Here is a 20,000-nt window from a genome sequence, read left to right as displayed (position 1 = left end):
GTTGGGACCATGACTCAGATGCCAGACTGACAGCCCAGTGTGCCAGGGACAGACTAGTGTCTCTACCCCCCTGTTGCTCCATATGATATATATATATATATAATATTTTGGGTTATGTAATTATTCCTTAGTCTAGGACCAGACTAACAGCTCAGTGTGCCAGTCTCTACTCTCATGTTGACGTGTGTGTGATATTCTACTGTATTATATTCTATACTATTCTCTTGTATTCTATTCTATTCTATTCTATACTTAGTCACCTCATTATTGTCACTGTCACAGTTGGAATAGATGTGTCTGCTTGCTATTTCATTGACTTACACATTTCCTACTTTTTTGTTTGTGCATGCAGAAAGTGTACTGTAGTGAAACTCTATTGGGCTCTTGCTAAAGACTTGTTTGACATTTGTTGCAGAATCCTATAAACCTGGTGGTAAACAGCACAGCAGAATCAGACGTTAGGTTGCTAAGGTACGACTGAGGTCAAAGCTGCTTTTAAATCTGCATTTTATATTGGATCACAGTAATATTCTCTGACATTTTTATGTTGATATTTGTACGGTGGAGGACAGAAACGTGATTGGATTATCTTGAATAAAGCTCATAGTGATGAACATCATAGGCATAATGTGTTCGTTTTGAATGATCACTGTGTCATATGTTGACATGTTTCTATAGCAATAATATAGAATCATATACTGTATGCTTGTTTCTATAGCAATAATATACTGTATGCTTGTTTCTATAGCAATAATATAGAATCATACACTGTATGCTTGTTTCTATAGCAATAATATACTGTATGCTTGTTTCTATAGCAATAATATAGAATCATACACTGTATGCTTGTTTCTATAGCAATAATATACTGTATGCTTGTTTCTATAGCAATAATATAGAATCATATACTGTATGCTTGTTTCTATAGCAATAATATAGAATCATACACTGTATGCTTGTTTCTATAGCAATAATATAGAATCATATACTGTATGCCATTTAGCAAATGCTTTAAAAGGTGCAATATGCAGTAGAAATCACTCTGTCATTTCCTGGTTTGCTTAATTTCTAATATTTCGCCTAATTTCGAGTTTATGTGACAAAACAAACAATCATTGTACCATCTAATATGTGGTGAAAAATGTTTTCCATAACCAAAAATATTGTATTTTCAGTGGTTTGAAGCTGGTGGACAAAACCCAAATTAAAAGACACAACAACTAAACACTGGAAGCATAGAAATAGAGCACATAGAACAGATCTACCGCTTCTTAGACTTGCTTTCAATGAGAATGACAGATCTATAACTCACATTTCTAAGTGAATTTGGTGGGGTTGCCAAAAACATGACATATTGCATATTTAATATCTACGGCACGCTTACATTTTCATATGGGTGGCTCCAGTGGTAATTGAACTCTTGATCCTGACTTTGCAAGGTTGTTATATACAGTTGAAATCGGAAGTTTACATACAACTTAGCCAAATACATTTAAACTCAGTTTTTCACAATTCCTGACATTTAATCCTTGTAAAAATTCCCTGTTTTAGGTCAGTTAGGATCACCATTTTATTTTAAGAATGTGGAATAATTTATTTAAGCTTTTATTTCATTCATCACAGTCCCAGTGAGTCATAAGTTTACATACACTCAATTAGTATTCGGTATTAATACCTTTAAATTGTCTAACTTGGGTCAAACGTTTCGGGTAGCCTTCCACAAGCTTCCCACAATGAGTTGGGTGAATTTTGGCCCATTCCTCCTGAGAGCTGGTGTAACTGAGTCAGGTTGTCACGCCCTGACCTTAGAGATACGTTTTATTTGGTTAGGTCAGGGTGTGATGTGGGGTGGGCATTCTATGTTTTGTTTTCTATGTTTCTTCATTTCTATGTTTTGGCCGGGTATGGTTCTCAATCAGGGACAGCTGTCTATCGTTGTCTCTGATTTGGAATCATATTTAGGTAGCCCTTTTCCCCTCCTTTGAGTGTGGGTAGTGAACTTTGTTTGTGGCACTTAGCCCTGTAAGCGTCACGGTTGTTTTGTTAGTTTGTCGGCGACATTTTAAAATAAAATCTACGCACCCTGGTCTACATCCAATGACACATGCGTTACACATGCGTTACACAGATTTGTAGGCCTCCTTGCTCCCACACGCTTTTTCAGTTCTGTCCACAAATTTTCTATAGGATTGAGGTCAGGGCTTTGTGATGGCCACTCCAATACCTTGACTTTGTTGTCCTTAAGCCATTTTGCCACAACTTTGGAAGTATGATTGGGGTCATTGTCGTTGCTTCAATATATCCACATCATTTTTCTTCCTAATGATGCCATCTATTTTGTGAAGTGCACCAGTACCTCCTGCAGCAAAGCACACCCACAACATGATGCTGCCACCCCCGTGCTTCACGGTTGGGATGGTGTTCTTTGGCTTGCAAGCCTCCCCCTTTTTCCTCCAAACATAACGATGGTCATTATGGCCAAACTGTCTCTAGGAGACAGAACATGTCTCCTTCCTGAGCGGTATGACGGCTGCGTGGTCCCATGGTGTTTATACTTGCGTACTATTGTTTGTACAGATGAACGTGGTACCTTCAGGCGTTTGGAAATTTCTCCCAAGGATGAACCAGACTTGTGGAGGTCTACAATTTGTTTTCTCAGGTCTTGGCTGATTTCTTTAGATTTTCCCATGATGTCAAGCAAAGAGGCACTGAGTTTGAAGGTAGGCCTTGAAATACATCCTCGTGTACACCTCCAATTGACTCAAATGATGTCAATTAGCCTATCAGAAGCTTCTAAAGTCATGACATCCTTTTCTGGAATTTTCCAAGCTGTTTAAAGGCACAGTCAACTTAGTGTATGTAAACTTCTGACCCACTGGAATTGTGATACAGTGAATTATAAGTGAAATAATCTGTCTGTAAACAAATGTTGGAACAATGACTTGTGTCATGCACAAAGTAGATGTCCTAACCCGACTTGCCAAAACCTATAGTTTGTTAACAAGAAATTTGTGGAGTGTTTGAAAAACGAGTTTTAATGACTCCAACCTAAGTGTATGTAAACTTCCGACTTCAACTGTTTATATATGATACTTGTATCTTATATTGTTTCATTTCACCATTACATCTGAGTTCCATTGGCATAATAATGTGTTTTACAAGGAATCACTGGCCAAGAGGCAGCTCCACAAATGTTGATACAAATTAAATGCATTGACAAGACAACAATCAGAAGCCCTGTTTAAACCTGCCATTAACATGCGTCATTCGTCCTTCATCCTGATTTTGTCTTGATCTTGTCTGTTTACATTTATAAGATCAGATTACAATACATCTTTTAACCGTCCACTTCTGGGCACAATCGGAGTGTTGACTAGATCAGGACAAAGCTTGCATGTTAGCACCAAGCATCAATTGTCGTACTTGAGTAAAAGTAAAGATACCTTAATAGAAAATGAGTAAAAGTAAAAAGTCACCCAGTAAAATACTACTTGAGTAAAAGTCAAAGTATTTGGTTTTTAATATACTTAAGTATTGAAAGCCAATGGAATTCCTCAAATGTACTTAAGTATCAAAAGTCAAAAGTATAAACCATTTCAAATTCCTTATATTAAGCAAACCAGACGGCACAATTCTCTTTTTTTTTTTTATTTAGTGACAGACAGCCAGGGGGACACTCCAACATTCAGACATTATGTCCAAACGAAGCATTTGTGTTTAGTGAGTCTGCCAGATCAGAGGCAGTAGGGATGACCAGGGATGTTCTCTTGATAAGTGTGTAAATTTGACAATTTTCCTGTAAAAATGTAACAAGTACTTTTGGGTGTCAGTGAAAATGCATGGACTAAAAAGTACCTTATTTTCTTTAGCAATGTAGTGAAGTCAAAGTAAAAGTTGGGAAAAATATGAATAGTAAAGCAGAGTACAGATACCCCCAAAACAACTTAAGTAGTACTTTAAAGTATTTTTGCTTAAGGACTTTACACCACTGTGTAAATCGTGGTGGGGCAAACTACCCACACTTTTTTAGATGCATGCCAGCAAAGCCACAACACAACACTAAACAATACATGACTTGTACTATAACAGTGACAAACGGTGCCCACAAACTGTTAGGGCCTTCAACAGCAGAGTCCCAACACCTTACCACTGCTACACCTGGCTTTCAGCGGAGTCTTGTCTGGCAGCCTAATTTAATGCCTCAGCTGATAAAAAAAAAAAAACATAGCTGATACGGCTGACTTGCTTAAACAAATGTGGTTTCTACTGAAAATTGAGATGTACAAACTATGGCATAAGGGGACGACGAGAGGATAAGAGGAAAACCGTAAGACAACTGGGGGAAAAAAACAAGGTCAAATCATGATGACGTCAGTGATCTTCAGGTCGGAGCTCTAGAAAGAGGCCAGAGTTCCTGACTTGGAATTCCGAGTTGGATGACCGTTCGAAACGTATTTTCCTAGTCGTTTTTTTTTCTCCAGAGTTCCCAGTTGTCTTGAACTCAATGAAGTATGAGATTTCCCAGTTCCGAGTTTCCAGAAGTCAATCTGGATTGACAGCATGGCAAATGTTGAATGTTTATCCTTTTAAGCTTTGGAAAAGAGATCGTTAAACCCAGACTTGGACCACAAACCCACCCCACTGATTCCTTCCAAACCACTCAGTGTTGAATAGTCGATTTCCAACTTGTCGTATAATGTTTATGTCCAATGGCCGATGCCAGTAGATTGTCGACTTGATTCATGATGATGACTGCTAGCTTTCTAGCTAAGATTTTGTAAGTATGATGTTGACGTGTCCAATCAAAGCTAAAGTAGATATAACGTGATTTGACAATCTGTCCAATGACCTTGAGCCTTCTTGGATGGGCAATTCTAATGTAACTCTATGGCAGCACCCAAGGGGCTTGAATTTTCGAGCTCTACCTGTAGATTTTGCGGTGACGTAGTGTCCCCATGTGTAACAGAACACTGAGCCAATCACAGCGCAACTAGAGAACATTACCAATCCCCTAAACTCCATATTTTCCGCTGTCTGCCCCATCACCACAGAAAGCACTGAGCTAGGCTGAAACACCTGCATTTTGGAGCTGCCTTACTCAAGAAAGCAAAAAAGAGACCATGTTTGTATGCATCTTCATTAACTCAATTATTTATTTATTTTACATTGTTTGCAAACTGATATGTGACACGTATTAATGGCAAAATAACATGCAAAACAGGCAACAACAACCAAACGTTTTTATTTTTTAAGCTAAACAGGTGAATGACGGGTTGCCACTGCAAACAAATGAAAGATAACACAATGCTTCAAATGAAAACCGAGATGACTTCATTAAAAGATAAATAGGATAATTGAGCCTTGAAATCATATCGAGTTATATTTTTCCACTAGGCTACTTACCGTCTGTAATTTTTGCCTCAATGTGTTTCATGGTGTGTGACAACATGTGCCCAATCTGTGATGTATTGGCTCTATTATTGGCTAAGCATAACAAGCACCTTCAATATTTGTAGCCATAGGTAATATCTCACTAGGAACTTATCTGTCGTCAATATTGTTGTATAATTGTAATGTTAAAAGGTAAGATTTTAATGGAGAAAGCTGATCCTTGAGCAGCGCAGATTTTCTTTTCGATCCTATCAATATCTACAGTCTAACGCAGCCTGGTCTCATAGACTAGACGTAACACAGGAAATGTAAAAAATAAAAATAAAAAATAAACGTTTTTCAAATTTACAACATATCATCAATTTTTTAAATGTGTAACATATCATAAATTTTACAAATTCGTAACATATCATACGTTTTACAAATTCATAACATATCATACAACATGGGTGATGGAAATCCACAAATTAGGACTAATACATACCATACAAAACACATCATTTTGGGCTCCCGAGGCGCAGCAGTCTAAGGTACTGCATCTCAGTGCTAGAGGTGTCACTACAGACCCTGGTTTGATTCTAGGCTGTATCACAACAGGCTGTGATTGGGAGTCCCATAGGGCCCTGCGTTAGGGTTTGGCTGTGGTAGGCTATCATTGTAAGTAAGAATTTGCTCTTAACTGACTTGCCTAGTTAAATAAAGGTTAAATCAAAAATCATACTAAGTGTAGTGTATTGAATTGATCTACAGAATAATACGAAAAGCTCTGAGACCAGGTTGTCTAACGATACACTTAGTGAAAGCTGGTAGCGTACGATCATCGTATTGTTTTAAATTAAGCTACATCTCAAGTGGGAAACGAGGCCCAGGTAATTTACCAATACCCTGAAATTCCCTGGAGTGAGCAGAGGGTGGCGGTATACCCCACATCCGTAAATTGGGTTTAGGGATAGGCATTCAAACTGACTAGGAACATAACGTGTATAGTAATATACCGTAGAAACATACATGTTTTTTTCGATTAGGGCCCGGTTTCCCAAAATACATCTTAAGGGTAAATTCATCGTTAGAACGTTGGTAAAACCATATTTACATTACCGAGCGTTTCCCAAAACCGTATTTATTAACGTTGCACTTGAAATTGCTCGTAATCTAACGCCTGCCTCAGACAACTCGTAGAACAGCTAAATTCATCGTCAGATCACCGTTTATGAAGATGTTTATCTGTTTCTATGTGACCACCAAAAACGTCATAGTTGAATATAAATAGCTTTAAAAGTTTGCAATGTAAAAAAAAAAAGTGAAGCAAAATAACTGAATTATATAATAGCTAGATTATTAGGATATATATTGACATCACTTTCATGTATGTTCAATCGATAGCCCTTAGGTCCATAGGCTACTATTATCTAACCTTGCATGCTGACCAGACCGGACACGTCGCATGCGCGAGCTTCGCAAAATAAATTTAGAAATCGATGTTATTCAACTATTGCACCCACACTGCTCGGGCCAATGACCGTCTGCGATGCCAAGGGCTAAAATAGAAGTCATTCCTATTTCTGACGCAGATCGAGCCCGGAAAGTCCTGCCTCTCCCATCTCCTCATTGGTTTCTAGAAGCAGGTACCCTCGTGCCATCTCCTCATTGGTTATACCCACGTGGGTGATTGAAAGGCGAACTTTGTTGCCGGTTGTTGTGGTAATACAATGAAAGTTTAGATGCGATCACCATATAAGTTCAAAGATGAAAAAGCCTGGAAGGAGGAGAGATGACTAGAAACGATTCGATTGTCCGTTTTATGTGTGGATTAATTGTCGGATTAGAGGTCCTTGTGCATTTCAGGTAAAATAACAACTCAATGTTTATATCCCAGGACAAATGAGCTAGCAACAGCAAGCTAGCTAAATAGGAAGAATTAGCGTTAGCTAGCATGTGCAAGCTAACTAGCTATATTGCCATACATGTTTAATGCTTTTCGACCTGTCCCCAAATTAATGTCATTGGTTCAGAGTTTGTTTTGATATTTTAACCTGCGTGTCATGATCGCATTTGGTGTGTGTGTGTGTGTGGGGGGGGGGGGGGGTCAAAATCCATTTATGCACGATGGCGCACAGCCGGTTTGGGTTCCGTGTAAAGGTCAATATATCAGGTCTATGGCAGCATCACTTCCTTCTTCATGTTGAATTATTTTTTATTGTATAATATCTGTAGGCCTACTTGAATACATAATATGCTACGTAACATTTTCTTCTATTGATGGGGAAACTGTATTTTGTACCAAAGAAGAAGAAAGATGCATTTGAATAGCCAGATTTACCTGGAAGGTCCAGTTGCTAAGAAACAATAAGGTCTAGCAGGTCTAACAGGTCTAGCAGCTCGAGCTAAAAATCACCCTGCACAGGGAAACCGTCTCCTCAACCAAAAACCCTGCATAGAGGGGCTCATTGAATGAGGTGTGGAATGTGTGCAGGTGGGTCAGTGTGTCAGAGGAGATGCTATAGAAGGTAAGAGAACCAGCCTGCCAGTCCAGATACACTCCAACTCTATTGGAGTAAGGTGCCAGTATGGTCGTGTGATTACCATTGTGCCAGGCAGTGTAACCATCACTATAGCATCCCAGACCCCAAGATATGTCATTGCTTCCAAGTAGATTGGAGTCAAAACTCATTTTTCTTTTATAGGTCACTGCCAAACGAGTTTTTTCCCCACTCCACTCTACCTCCCAGTAGCAACGCCCATTCAGACCCTCTCTACACAGCACCTGTGGCCGGTCCTTAAAACTCTCCACCGATGTCACTTTTCTGTTGTCCTCAGACAGAATGAGCTGTCTGCCTGCTGTGTTTGGATCCAGTGTGAGTTCACAGGCATCTGATGGCGGAACCAACAACAAAAACACATTACAAGTTACATTTGTCCCATCTAATCAACTAACATTATTCACTGACTCCAGCTTCATATCACACCATAAACAACATTGGTTATTGTTTATCTATGCATAGTCACTACACCCCTACCTACATGTACAAATGACCTCAACTAACCGGTACCCCCCACACACCGACTCAGTACCGGTACACTCCTGTATATATAGTCTTTTTATTGTTATGTTATTGTGTTACTTTTTGTATTTATTTGTTATTTGTTGATGTCTAACTGTAGACCAAACTCTGTATTTAACACTTCTTTGTTCTTTGGCTGAGAATTAAAGAATGGTCACTTAGAATCCTCAACCTTGAAACTCACCAGTTGCCTATGATCTTTTACTATTAAAAAAAAATTGTGCACACACAGGAGGCACAGTGTAAATAACGTGCCCGACCAATGGAAACCAGAGGCCCGTCCAACTGATTTATTCTGGCGTCGGCCCTGGGTCACTAGAGCAGGGACAGGCAAACTTGGTCCCGGAGTGCCATAGGCACTTCATGTTTTTAATTTAACCGACCTGGACCAGGCGGTGTCAGAGGAAGGCTCCAAAAAAATGGTCAAAGACTCCAGTCACCCATGTCATAGACTGTTCTCTCTGCTACCGCACGGCAAGCGGTACCGGAGCACCAAGTCTAGCACCAAAAGGCTCCGTAACAGCTTCTACCCCCAAGCCTTATGACTGCTGAACAATTAATCAAAATGGCCACCCGGACTATTTACATGGACCCGCCCCTTATGTTTTTACACTGCTGCTACTCGCTGTTTATTATCTATACATTGTCACTTTACAAATTACCTCGACTAACCTGTACCCCTGCACATTGACACGGTACCGGTACCCCCTGTATATAACCTCCACATTGACACGGTACCTGTACCCCCTGTATATAGCCTCCACATTGACTCTGTACCAGTACCCCCTGTATATATAGCCTCCACATTGACTCTGTACCAGTACCCCCTGTATATATAGCCTCCACATTGACTCTGTACCAGTACCCCCTGTATATAGCCTTCACACTGACTCTGTACCAGTACCCCCTGTATATAGCCTCCACATTGACTCTGTACCGGTACCCCCTGTATATAGCCTCCACATTGACTCTGTACCGGTACCCCCTGTATATAGTCTCCACATTGACTCTGTACTGGTCTGCAAGGTCGACTACACCTGTTGTATTCAGCATTTCACTGTAAGGTCTACTACACCTGTGGTATTCAGCATTTCACTGTAAGGTCTACTACACCTGTTGTATTCAGCATTTCACTGTAAGGTCTACTACACCTGTTGTATTCAGCATTTCACTGTAAGGTCTACTACACCTGTTGTATTCAGCATTTCACTGTAAGGTCTACTACACCTGTTGTATTCAGCATTTCACTGTAAGGTCTACTACACCTGTTGTATTCAGCATTTCACTGTAAGGTCTACTACACCTGTTGTATTCAGCATTTCACTGTAAGGTCTACTACACCTGTTGTATTCAGCATTACACTGTAAGGTCTACTACACCTGTTGTATTCAGCATTTCACTGTAAGGTCTACTACACCTGTTGTATTCAGCATTTCACTGTAAGGTCTACTACACCTGTTGTATTCAGCATTTCACTGTAAGGTCTACTACACCTGTTGTATTCAGCATTTCACTGTAAGGTCTACTACACCTGTTGTATTCAGCATTTCACTGTAAGGTCTACCTACACCTGTTGTATTTAGCATTTCACTGTAAGGTCTACTACACCTGTTGTATTCAGCATTTCACTGTAAGGTCTACTACACCTGTTGTAGTCAGCATTTCACTGTAAGGTCTACTACACCTGTTGTATTCAGCATTTCACTGTAAGGTCTACTACACCTGTTGTATTCATCATTTCACTGTAAGGTCTACTACACCTGTTGTATTCAGCATTTCACTGTAAGGTCTACTACACCTGTTGTAGTCAGCATGTCACTGTAAGGTCTACTACACCTGTTGTATTCAGCATTTCACTGTAAGGTCTACTACACCTGTTGTAGTCAGCATTTCACTGTAAGGTCTACTACACCTGTTGTATTCAGCATTTCACTGTAAGGTCTACTACACCTGTTGTAGTCAGCATTTCACTGTAAGGTCTACTACACCTGTTATATTCAGCATTTCACTGTAAGGTCTACTACACCTGTTGTATTCAGCATTTCACTGTAAGGTCTACTACACCTGTTATATTCAGCATTTCACTGTAAGGTCTACTACACCTGTTGTATTCAGCATTTCACTGTAAGCTCTAATACACCTGTTGTATTCAGCATTTCACTGTAAGGTCTACTACACCTGTTGTATTCAGCATTTCACTGTAAGGTCTACTACACCTGTTGTATTCAGCATTTCACTGTAAGGTCTACTACACCTGTTGTATTCAGCATTTCACTGTAAGGTCTACTACACCTGTTGTATTCAGCATTTCACTGTAAGGTCTACTACACCTGTTGTATTCAGCATTTCACTGTAAGGTCTACTACACCTGTTGTATTCAGCATTTCACTGTAAGGTCTACTACACCTGTTGTATTCAGCATTTCACTGTAAGGTCTACTACACCTGTTGTATTCAGCATTTCACTGTAAGGTCTACTACACCTGTTGTATTCAGCATTTCACTGTAAGGTCTACTACACCTGTTGTATTCAGCATTTCACTGTAAGGTCTACTACACCTGTTGTATTCAGCATTTCACTGTAAGGTCTACTACACCTGTTGTATTCAGCATTTCACTGTGAGGTCTACTACACCTGTTGTATTCAGCATTTCACTGTGAGGTCTACTACACCTGTTGTATTCAGCATTTCACTGTAAGGTCTACTACACCTGTTGTATTCAGCATTTCACTGTAAGGTCTACTACACCTGTTGTATTTGGAGCATGTGACAAATAACATTTGATTTGACTTTTGATTTGAAAACCAGGTGTGTTGAATTTAGGCAATCACTAAACTGATCAATTAGCTCAGTTGTTCAGGTGTGGTGCCTAGTTGGAACAAAACTCTCTAAACTTACGGCACTCCAGGGCTGCATTCCAAACACTTAACAGACACAGCCTCTCCCCTCAGCCCTCTAATTTAAGCGGACACTTTCGATGACGTAACACGACGTCTGACGAGTTTACACTTGCAGGCAAAGGGGCGAGGAAGGAAGGAATGCATTTGAAATGGACCGCCCTTGCCCTAAAATTCGTCACTCGTTCGTCCCGCGATTATTGTTTTTTCAGCCGCTGGTAGCTTGTGGTTGCTTTATATGCCCTACAGTCAATTATGATTGCATGTCTACTTATTTTAACTGTATAATTATTAATATACGCATACTGTAACACCCTGTATATGATAGCTAGCAAATTAATTAGCTATCTAACGTTAGCCTGCCTAGCTGGAACTTCTGAAGAATTTCCAAAAGCTAACCAAAGAAAAATATCATTCATTTTACGAAACGTGTTTGTGCATTAGTAGCACAATTTCCAACTTATTTCCATTTGTTTTTACGTACACTTGTATGTTGACTCCATATTGACGTTGAGGTTTTGGTGAACTTTTCTTAGCGGATGTACAATCACCGCGAATTGAATTATGGAGTGTTTCAGGCCCTGAAGTGAACAGAATTGTGCACTCGTAAACTCCATTAAAAAGGAAGGCAGAAGAACTTGCATTGCAAACTTCTCTTGCTTGGCTAATCATTTGGACCCATGACAAATATGGCCTTGGGGATTCCCCCAAGGGTAAGTGGATGAGGGTGTGTCTTTAATGAGTTTGAAATGCAGCCTAGGAACAGGGTTGCCAAGCCCTGCCCTAGAGTCTAGGAAGAAACGCAGCCTAGGAACAGGGTTGCCTAGCCCTGCCCTAGAGTCTAGGAAGAAACGCAGCCTAGGAACAGGGTTGCCCAGCCCTGCCCTAGAGTCTAGGAAGAAACGCAGCCTAGGAACAGGGTTGCCAAGCCCTGCCCTAGAGTCTAGGAAGAAACGCAGCCTAGGAACAGGGTTGCCAAGCCCTGCCCTAGAGTCTAGGAAGAAACGCAGCCTAGGAACAGGGTTGCCAAGCCCTGCCCTAGAGTCTAGGAAGAAACGCAGCCTAGGAACAGGGTTGCCCAGCCCTGCCCTAGAATCTAGGAAGAAACGCAGCCTAGGAACAGGGTTGCCCAGCCCTGCCCTAGAGTCTAGGAAGAAACGCAGCCTAGGAACAGGGTTGCCAAGCCCTGCCCTAGAGTCTAGGAAGAAACGCAGCCTAGGAACAGGGTTGCCAAGCCCTGCCCTAGAGTCTAGGAAGAAACGCAGCCTAGGAACAGGGTTGCCCAGCCCTGCCCTAGAGTCTAGGAAGAAACGCAGGTCACTATATGGAACTTGAATCAGAACTTTGCATCAGAGCCTCCACAGCCCGGTTTCAGCTCAATACATTGTTTAACTTAAACATTCATCACTTACATTTTTTAAGTCCTGGTTGTAACCGGCGCTCTTCACCATTGTCCAAACTGTAAAAGATGATGTAAAAAAAAAATAAAAAAAAAGGATTAAAAAATAGATAATGATTCATATATATCAGACTTACACACATGAAGTGTTGGGATTAGTTACTCGTTACATTTAACAATATTACAGACAATATTACTGGAAGGTAACACATTATATTACTAGTTACATTACGTTGAGTTACTTTCACAAAAATAAAAAATAAATCAATATCTCACTGTTTGTTTGACTGTTGGGAGGAACAAGGCGAGCCGTGCCCACTCTACCAAAGATAGACTACTTACTAACTCAGGTTTGATCACTAGTTCCTCCTTCCATCTGATAGGCTGTTTACTAACTCAGGTTTGATCACTAGTGTCTCCTTCAATCTGATAGGCTGCTTACTAACTCAGGTTTGACACACAGGAACACACTCACATGCATACAGACATGCAGGAACACACTCACATGCAGGCAGACACACAGGAACACACTCACATGCATGCAGAGACACAGGAACACACTCACATGCATGCAGGAACACACTCACATGCATGCAGACACACAGGAACACACTCACATGCAGGCACACAGGAACACACTCACATGCATGCAGAGACACAGGAACACACTTACATGCATGCAGACACAGGAACACACTCACATGCATGCAGGAACACACTTACATGCACGCAGGAACACACAGGAACACACTCACATGCATGCAGACACAGGAACACACTCACATGCAGGTAGACACACAGGAACACACTCACATGCAGGTAGACACACAGGAACACACTCGCATGCAGACAGGAACACACTCACATGAATAAAGGAACACAATCACATGCATGCAAGAACACACAGGAACACACTCACATGCAGGTAGACACACAGGAACACACTCGCATGCAGGCAGACACACAGGAACACACTCACATGCAGGCAGACACACAGGAACACACTCGCATGCAGACAGGAACACACTCGCATACATGCAGGAACACAGGAACAAACTCACATACAGACAGGAACACACTCGCATACATGCAGGAACACAGGAACAAACTCACATGCATGCAGGAACACAGGAACAAACTCACATGCATGCAGGAACATACTCGCATGCAGGCAGACAATACTGATAGAGGCAAACACTCAAAATACTTGAGTTTCTCCAGTCCTGCAGAGAACAGCTTCAGTGCTGAGTCTTCTGGGTGATTGTAGCTTAGGTCCAGCTCTCTTAGATGTGAGGGGTTTGACTTCAGAGCTGAGGCCAGAGAAGCACAGCCTACCTCTGTGACCAGGCAGCCTGACAGCCTGCAGAGAGTTGATCATCATTTCTACACGTAAGCATTTCCACATTTACACACCAACATTATTTTATACACGGACTGCTAAAATCTTAAGTGGGCAGCTATCTTTTCATTCATTTTGCCAGATAAACAACTGTAATGAAAACATGTTGTTTGTTTGTTTTTACAAAAGAGAATGAGTGGTTTATTGCACATTGATTTGAGTTAATACATCTCTTCATATAACGAACATGACAAGGAAGCAGTCTTTTTTTTTTTTTACAAAATACAGATTGGAAACAGTGAATACTCAGTTCTCATGCCCAAATCTATTAGGCTGGTACACACTAAGAAAATAGGGTTCCTCAAGGGTTCTTTGGGAAATGTGATGGTTCTATGTGGAACCATTAATGACTCGCAGAACTCGTTGAGACCTTTAATGGTTCTTTGGGAAATGTGATGGTTCTATGTGGAACCATAATGACTCAGAGAACCCTTTGAGACCTTTAATGGTTCTTTGGGAAATGTGGGACCTTTAATGGTTCTTTGGGAAATGTGATGGTTCTATGTGGAACCATACTGACTCGCAGAACTCGTTGAGACCTTTAATGGTCCTTTGGGAAATGTGGGACCTTTAATGGTTCTTTGGGAAATGTGATGGTTCTATGTGGAACCATAATGACTCAAGAGAACCCTTTGAGACCTTTAATGGTTCTTTGGGAAATGTGGGACCTTTCATGGTTCTTTGGGAAATGTGATGGTTCTATGTGGAACCATAATGACTCAGAGAACCCTTTGAGACCTTTAATGGTTCTTTGGGAAATGTGGGACCATTAATTGTTCTTTGGGAAATGTGATGGTTCTATGTGGAACCATAATGACTCAGAGAACCCTTTGAGACCTTTAATGGTTCTTTGGGAAATGTGGGACCTTTAATGGTTCTTTGGGAAATGTGATGGTTCTATGTGGAACCATAATGACTCAGAGAACCCTTTGAGACCTTTAATGGTTCTTTGGGAAATGTGGGACCTTTAATGGTTCTTTGGGAAATGTGATGGTTCTATGTGGAACCATGACTCAAGAGAACCCTTTGAGACATTTAATGGTTCTTTGGGAAATGTGGGACCTTTCATGGTTCTTTGGGAAATGTGATGGTTCTATGTGGAACCATAATGACTCAAGAGAACCCTTTGAGACCTTTAATGGTTCTTTGGGAAATGTGGGACCTTTAATGGTTCTTTGGGAAATGTGATGGTTCTATGTGGAACCATAATGACTCAGAGAACCCTTTGAGACCTTTAATGGTTATTTGGGAAATGTGGGACCTTTAATGGTTCTTTGGGAAATGTGATGGTTCTATGTGGAACCATAATGACTCAGAGAACCCTTTGAGACCTTTAATGGTTCTTAGGGAAATGTGGGACCTTTAATGGTTCTTTGGGAAATGTGATGGTTCTATGTGGAACCATAATGACTCAGAGAACCCTTTGAGACCTTTAATGGTTCTTTGGGAAATGTGGGACCTTTAATGGTTCTTTGGGAAATGTGATGGTTCTATGTGGAACCATAATGACTCAGAGAACCCTTTGAGACCTTTAATGGTTCTTTGGGAAATGTGGGACCTTTAATGGTTCTTTGGGAAATGTGATGGTTCTATGTGGAACCATAATGACTCAAGAGAACCCTTTGAGACCTTTAATGGTTCTTTGGGAAATGTGGGACCTTTCATGGTTCTTTGGGAAATGTGATGGTTCTATGTGGAACCATAATGACTCAAGAGAACCCTTTGAGACCTTTAATGGTTCTTTGGGAAATGTGGGACCTTTAATGGTTCTTTGGGAAATGTGATAGTTCTATGTGGAACCATAATGACTCAGAGAACCCTTTGAGACCTTTAATGGTTCTTTGGGAAATGTGGGACCTTTAATGGTTCTTTGGGAAATGTGATGGTTCTATGTGGAACCATAATGACTCAGAGAACCCTTTGAGACCTTTAATGGTTCTTTGGGAAATGTGGGACCATTAATGGTTCTTTGGGAAATGTGATGGTTCTATGTGGAACCATAATGACTCAGAGAACCCTTTGAGACCTTTAATGGTTCTTTGTGGTTCACAAAAGGGTCCCTTTCCTCTTTGAGTGATGATTCAAATGTAGGGGTGGTGGCCCATTCTAATATTTTGGGGCGTGGTTTCAAAAACACAGCTCTTGTTGTGCACCCGTGAGAGTGTTTACCAGTATATCTCATGTTGTGTTAGGCCATCACATGACAGTAGCATGTGACGGTGTCTTGGGATAGCGTCATATACTGTATGTCCTTCTGTCAATTGAGAACGGTTGAGTAACTCAGTAGTTCATAATGATCTCCTCAGAGACTCCCTGCTGTTACAGAACTAACAAACCTGATTCAACCTTTTTAAAATGTATATAATATGGATAGCCAGAATTTAAAAAATATATATGTGTGGTTCTTCTATAGGATCTATCTCTATAGAACCATTCTCCATAAAGGTTTGATAAAGAACCTTAGAAAGGGGAACCCTTTTTTTGGGGTGATTAGGAAAGGGTTCCTTATAGGTTCCATTTAGAACCTTATTAGCATAGTTCTTTATAGAACATTCATAAAAGGTTCTATGAAGAACCAAAACGGGATCCACTATGGCAACAAGCCAAATAACCCTTTTTTTTTGGCACAGAAGCGTTTGTGTTTAGTGTGTATCAGCCTACAGTATAGTGGAACTATAATAAGTACATGTTGACCTCAGTGTCTCCAGTTGACAGTGTGGACTCTCCAGTCCAGCAGAGAGCAGCTTCACTCCTGAATCCTTCAGGTCATTGTTACTCAGGTCCAGCTCTCTCAGTTGGGAGGAGTTTGAGCTGAGAGTCGAGGCCAAAGAAGCACAGCAGCTGTCTGTGAGGTTACATCCATTCAGCCTAAATGGAAAGTAGAAATAGGAAATGTTCACAATTGTGTGCGTGCCATGTTATTTGATAAAAAAAAAACTGTAATTATGTTTTATTGTGGTGTAAATATAAACATTATTTCAGATGTTTACGTTTTTAATATCCATGTACTTACAGTGCTGTTCTGGAGGCTTTGACCACTGGCAGCAGCCTAACAAGACCTTCCTCTGATCTGGAGTATTTCTTCAGGTCAAACACTTCCAGCTTCTCTTCTGAAGTCAGCAACACAAAGACCAGAGCTGACCAATGAGCAGATGAGAGGCTGGCTTCTGAGAGACTTCCTGATCTCAGGTAGCTTTGGATCTCCTCCACTAAAGAATGGTCATTCAACTCATTCAGACAGTGGAACAGATTGATGCATCTCTCCGAGGTGGGCTTGTCCCTGATCTTTGCCTTGATGTACTTGACAATCATTTCATTGGTCTGTGAGCTGCTACTTGTCTGTGTCAGTAGGCCTCGTAGGAGAGTCTGATTGGACTTCAATGAGAGGCCCAGAAGGAAGCGGAGGAACAGGTCCAGGTGTCCACTCTCACTCTCTAAAGCCTTGTCCACTGCACTCCTTGCCAGGTCGATTAGACGGTTGTCAATAGACAGGTTCCGCAGCTTGGCAGAGGTTGATTGCGGATTGGCCATTAGATTCACGTTGTTGTTGACGACTGAGAGGAACACATACAAAGCAGCCATGAACTCCTGGATGCTCAGATGAACAAAGCAGTATACCTTCTCCTGGTACAGCCCAGTCTCCTCTCTGAAGATCTGTGTGCACAGTCCTGAATACACTGATGCCTCTCTGACATCAATACCACATTTTTTCAGGTCTTCCTCATAGAAAATCAGATTGCCTATCTCCAACTGTTGGAAAGCCAGTTTCCCCAGTGACATAATGCTCTCTTTATCCCAGTGTTGATCGATCTGTTCTTTCCCTTCAAACTTCACCAGTGTCTGTTTGGACTGAAATATGAGGAAATACATGTACATCTCAGTCAGAGTCTTGGGCATCACTCTTTTTTCTGTCTTCATTATGTTCTCAAAAACTGTAGCAGAAATCAAACAGAAGACAGGTATGTGGCACATAATGTGGATGCTCCTTGATATCTTGATATGTGAGATGATTCTGCTGACCAAATTCTCATCACTGATTCTCTTCCTGAAGTACTCCTCCTTCTGTGGATCATTGAACCCTCGTACCTCTGTCACCTGGTCAACACACCCCGGAGGGATCTGATTGGCTGCTGCAGGTCGGGAGGTTATCCAGAGGAAAGCGGAGGGAAACAGATTCCCCTTGATGAGATTTGTCAGCAGCACGTCCACTGAGGTAGACTCTGTGACATCAAAACAGATCTTGTTGTTCTTGAAGTCTAGAGGAAGTCGACACTCATCCAGACCATCAAGGACAAACAGAACGTTGTACTTGTCATAGTTAGAGATTCCTGATTCTTTGGTTTCCATGACAAAGCGATGAAGAAGTTCCATCATGCTGTGGTTTCTCTCCTTCATAAAATTCATCTCCCGAAAAGAAAGTGGAAATATGAATTGAAGCTTCTGGTTTTCTTTCCCTTCAGCCCAGTCCAGAATGAACTTCTGCACAGAGACTGTTTTTCCAATGCCAGCGACTCCCGTCGTCAGCACAGTTCTGATAGATTTATCTTGTCCAGGTAAGGGCTGAAAGATGTCATTGCATTTTATTGGTGTCTCATGTGTTGCTGGTCTCCTGGATGCTGCCTCAATCTGTGTCATCTCATTTTCATGATTGACTCCTCCACTTCTACCCTCTGTGATATAGAGCTCTGTATAGATCTTACTGAGAAGTCTGGAGTTTCCTTGTTTAGCTATTCCCTCCAATACACATTCAAACTTATTTTTCAGATGAGATTTTAGCTTACGTTGGCTCTTCATGGCAGGTGTATCTAAAAAATGTTAAAAAAACAATGCAGAGGAATGATGATCAGAGGATGATCGCTCCCGGTAACCCTGTTTTACATTAATTCATATTTAACCGATTTTTTTAAAATCAAATTTATTTATTTTTCCTCCATTTTGTATCAGCTTTTTGTTCTTTGACTGTTTTTTGAAAATGATTGATGAATTAGTCATCTTGAATGAAGCAAGCTTTAGGACTGTTTGGATTTTACATGATTAGAATGCCACATTGGTAAACTATCTAAATGGGGCGGCAGGGTAGCCTAGTGGTTAGAGCGTTGGACTAGTAACCAGAAGGTTGAAAGTTCAAATCCCCGAGCTGACAAGGTACAAATCTGTCGTTCTGCCCCTGAACAGGCAGTTAACCCACTGTTCCTAGGCCGTCATTGAAAATAAGAATTTGTTCTTAACTGACTTGCCAAGTAAAATAAATCAAAAATACTCTCAGAGTAGCTTCACCAACATTGACAATTCATTGATTTGTTGTTGTTTGTACATGTATGCAAAATAAAACTTAAAACATACACGTTACTAGAGTTTTGATTTGGATCTCAAGATGAGAGTCTGAACACTGTTTTGAACATGTATTATATATTTAGCGTACGACTAAGATGTTTATATTTGACCTTTATTTTACCAGGCAAGTCAGTTAAGAACAAATTCTTATTTTCAATGATGGCCTAGGAACAGTGGGTTAACTGCCTGTTCAGGGGCAGAACGACAGATTTGTACCTTGTCAGCTCGGGGATTTGAACTTGAAACCTTCCGGATACTAGTCCAACACTCTAACCACTAGGCTACCCTGCCGCCCTGGGGGGCAATTGTACAATCTAATTATAAGCACCTAACTTAATGGGATTTTTTTTTTAAACAACACACTTTCTTTGGCTCGCATATCATAAATTGAGCCTTAAACTACATTTTGAGAAATTTACTTTTCTCCAGTTTGTCAGCGAGCTCCATCTGGTTAATGTTCCTCAGGATGTACAGTGAGATGTCCAGAGCACCCTCTCGGGCAATCCTCTCCGGTTTAT

The 20,000-nt window shown here is 40.9% G+C and overlaps 2 protein-coding genes across 6 annotated transcripts in view; one reads left to right on the top strand and one right to left on the bottom strand.

The window, feature by feature from the left end:
* Window positions 1-619, top strand: part of LOC109880429 (anti-Muellerian hormone type-2 receptor) — a 19,383-nt gene extending 18,764 nt beyond the window's left edge. For all 4 annotated transcript variants that reach the window (XM_031823697.1, XM_031823577.1, XM_031823612.1 and 1 more), the window contains one exon: window positions 1-619. This exon is cut by the window's left edge and continues 25 nt beyond it. The gene's annotated coding sequence lies outside the window, so the exon portion shown is untranslated.
* A 6,814-nt stretch (window positions 620-7,433) lies between these two features.
* LOC109899779 (NLR family CARD domain-containing protein 3) overlaps window positions 7,434-20,000 on the bottom strand; it is a 23,527-nt gene continuing 10,960 nt past the window's right edge. Inside the window, exons 7-12 of one of the 2 annotated variants that reach the window (XM_031823461.1) lie at window positions 19,902-20,000; window positions 17,162-18,953; window positions 16,843-17,016; window positions 13,957-14,109; window positions 12,763-12,809; window positions 7,434-8,262 (exon numbers count right to left, since the gene is read on the bottom strand). The exon at window positions 19,902-20,000 is cut by the window's right edge and continues 124 nt beyond it. In XM_031823461.1, coding sequence (XP_031679321.1) covers window positions 7,763-8,262; window positions 12,763-12,809; window positions 13,957-14,109; window positions 16,843-17,016; window positions 17,162-18,953; window positions 19,902-20,000 — 2,765 coding nt within the window. In that variant the 3' untranslated portion in view covers window positions 7,434-7,762. Of the gene's footprint in view, window positions 8,263-12,762; window positions 12,810-13,892; window positions 14,110-16,842; window positions 17,017-17,161; window positions 18,954-19,901 lie in introns of both variants that reach the window. The other variant, XM_031823516.1, reaches the window with a different exon arrangement.

The sequence above is a fragment of the Oncorhynchus kisutch genome, linkage group LG1 (genome assembly GCF_002021735.2).
Source record: "Oncorhynchus kisutch isolate 150728-3 linkage group LG1, Okis_V2, whole genome shotgun sequence".
Classification (NCBI taxonomy): Eukaryota; Metazoa; Chordata; class Actinopteri; order Salmoniformes; family Salmonidae; genus Oncorhynchus; species Oncorhynchus kisutch.
Note: the sequence above shows the minus strand (reverse complement) of the source record. Positions and strands in the feature narration are given on the sequence as shown.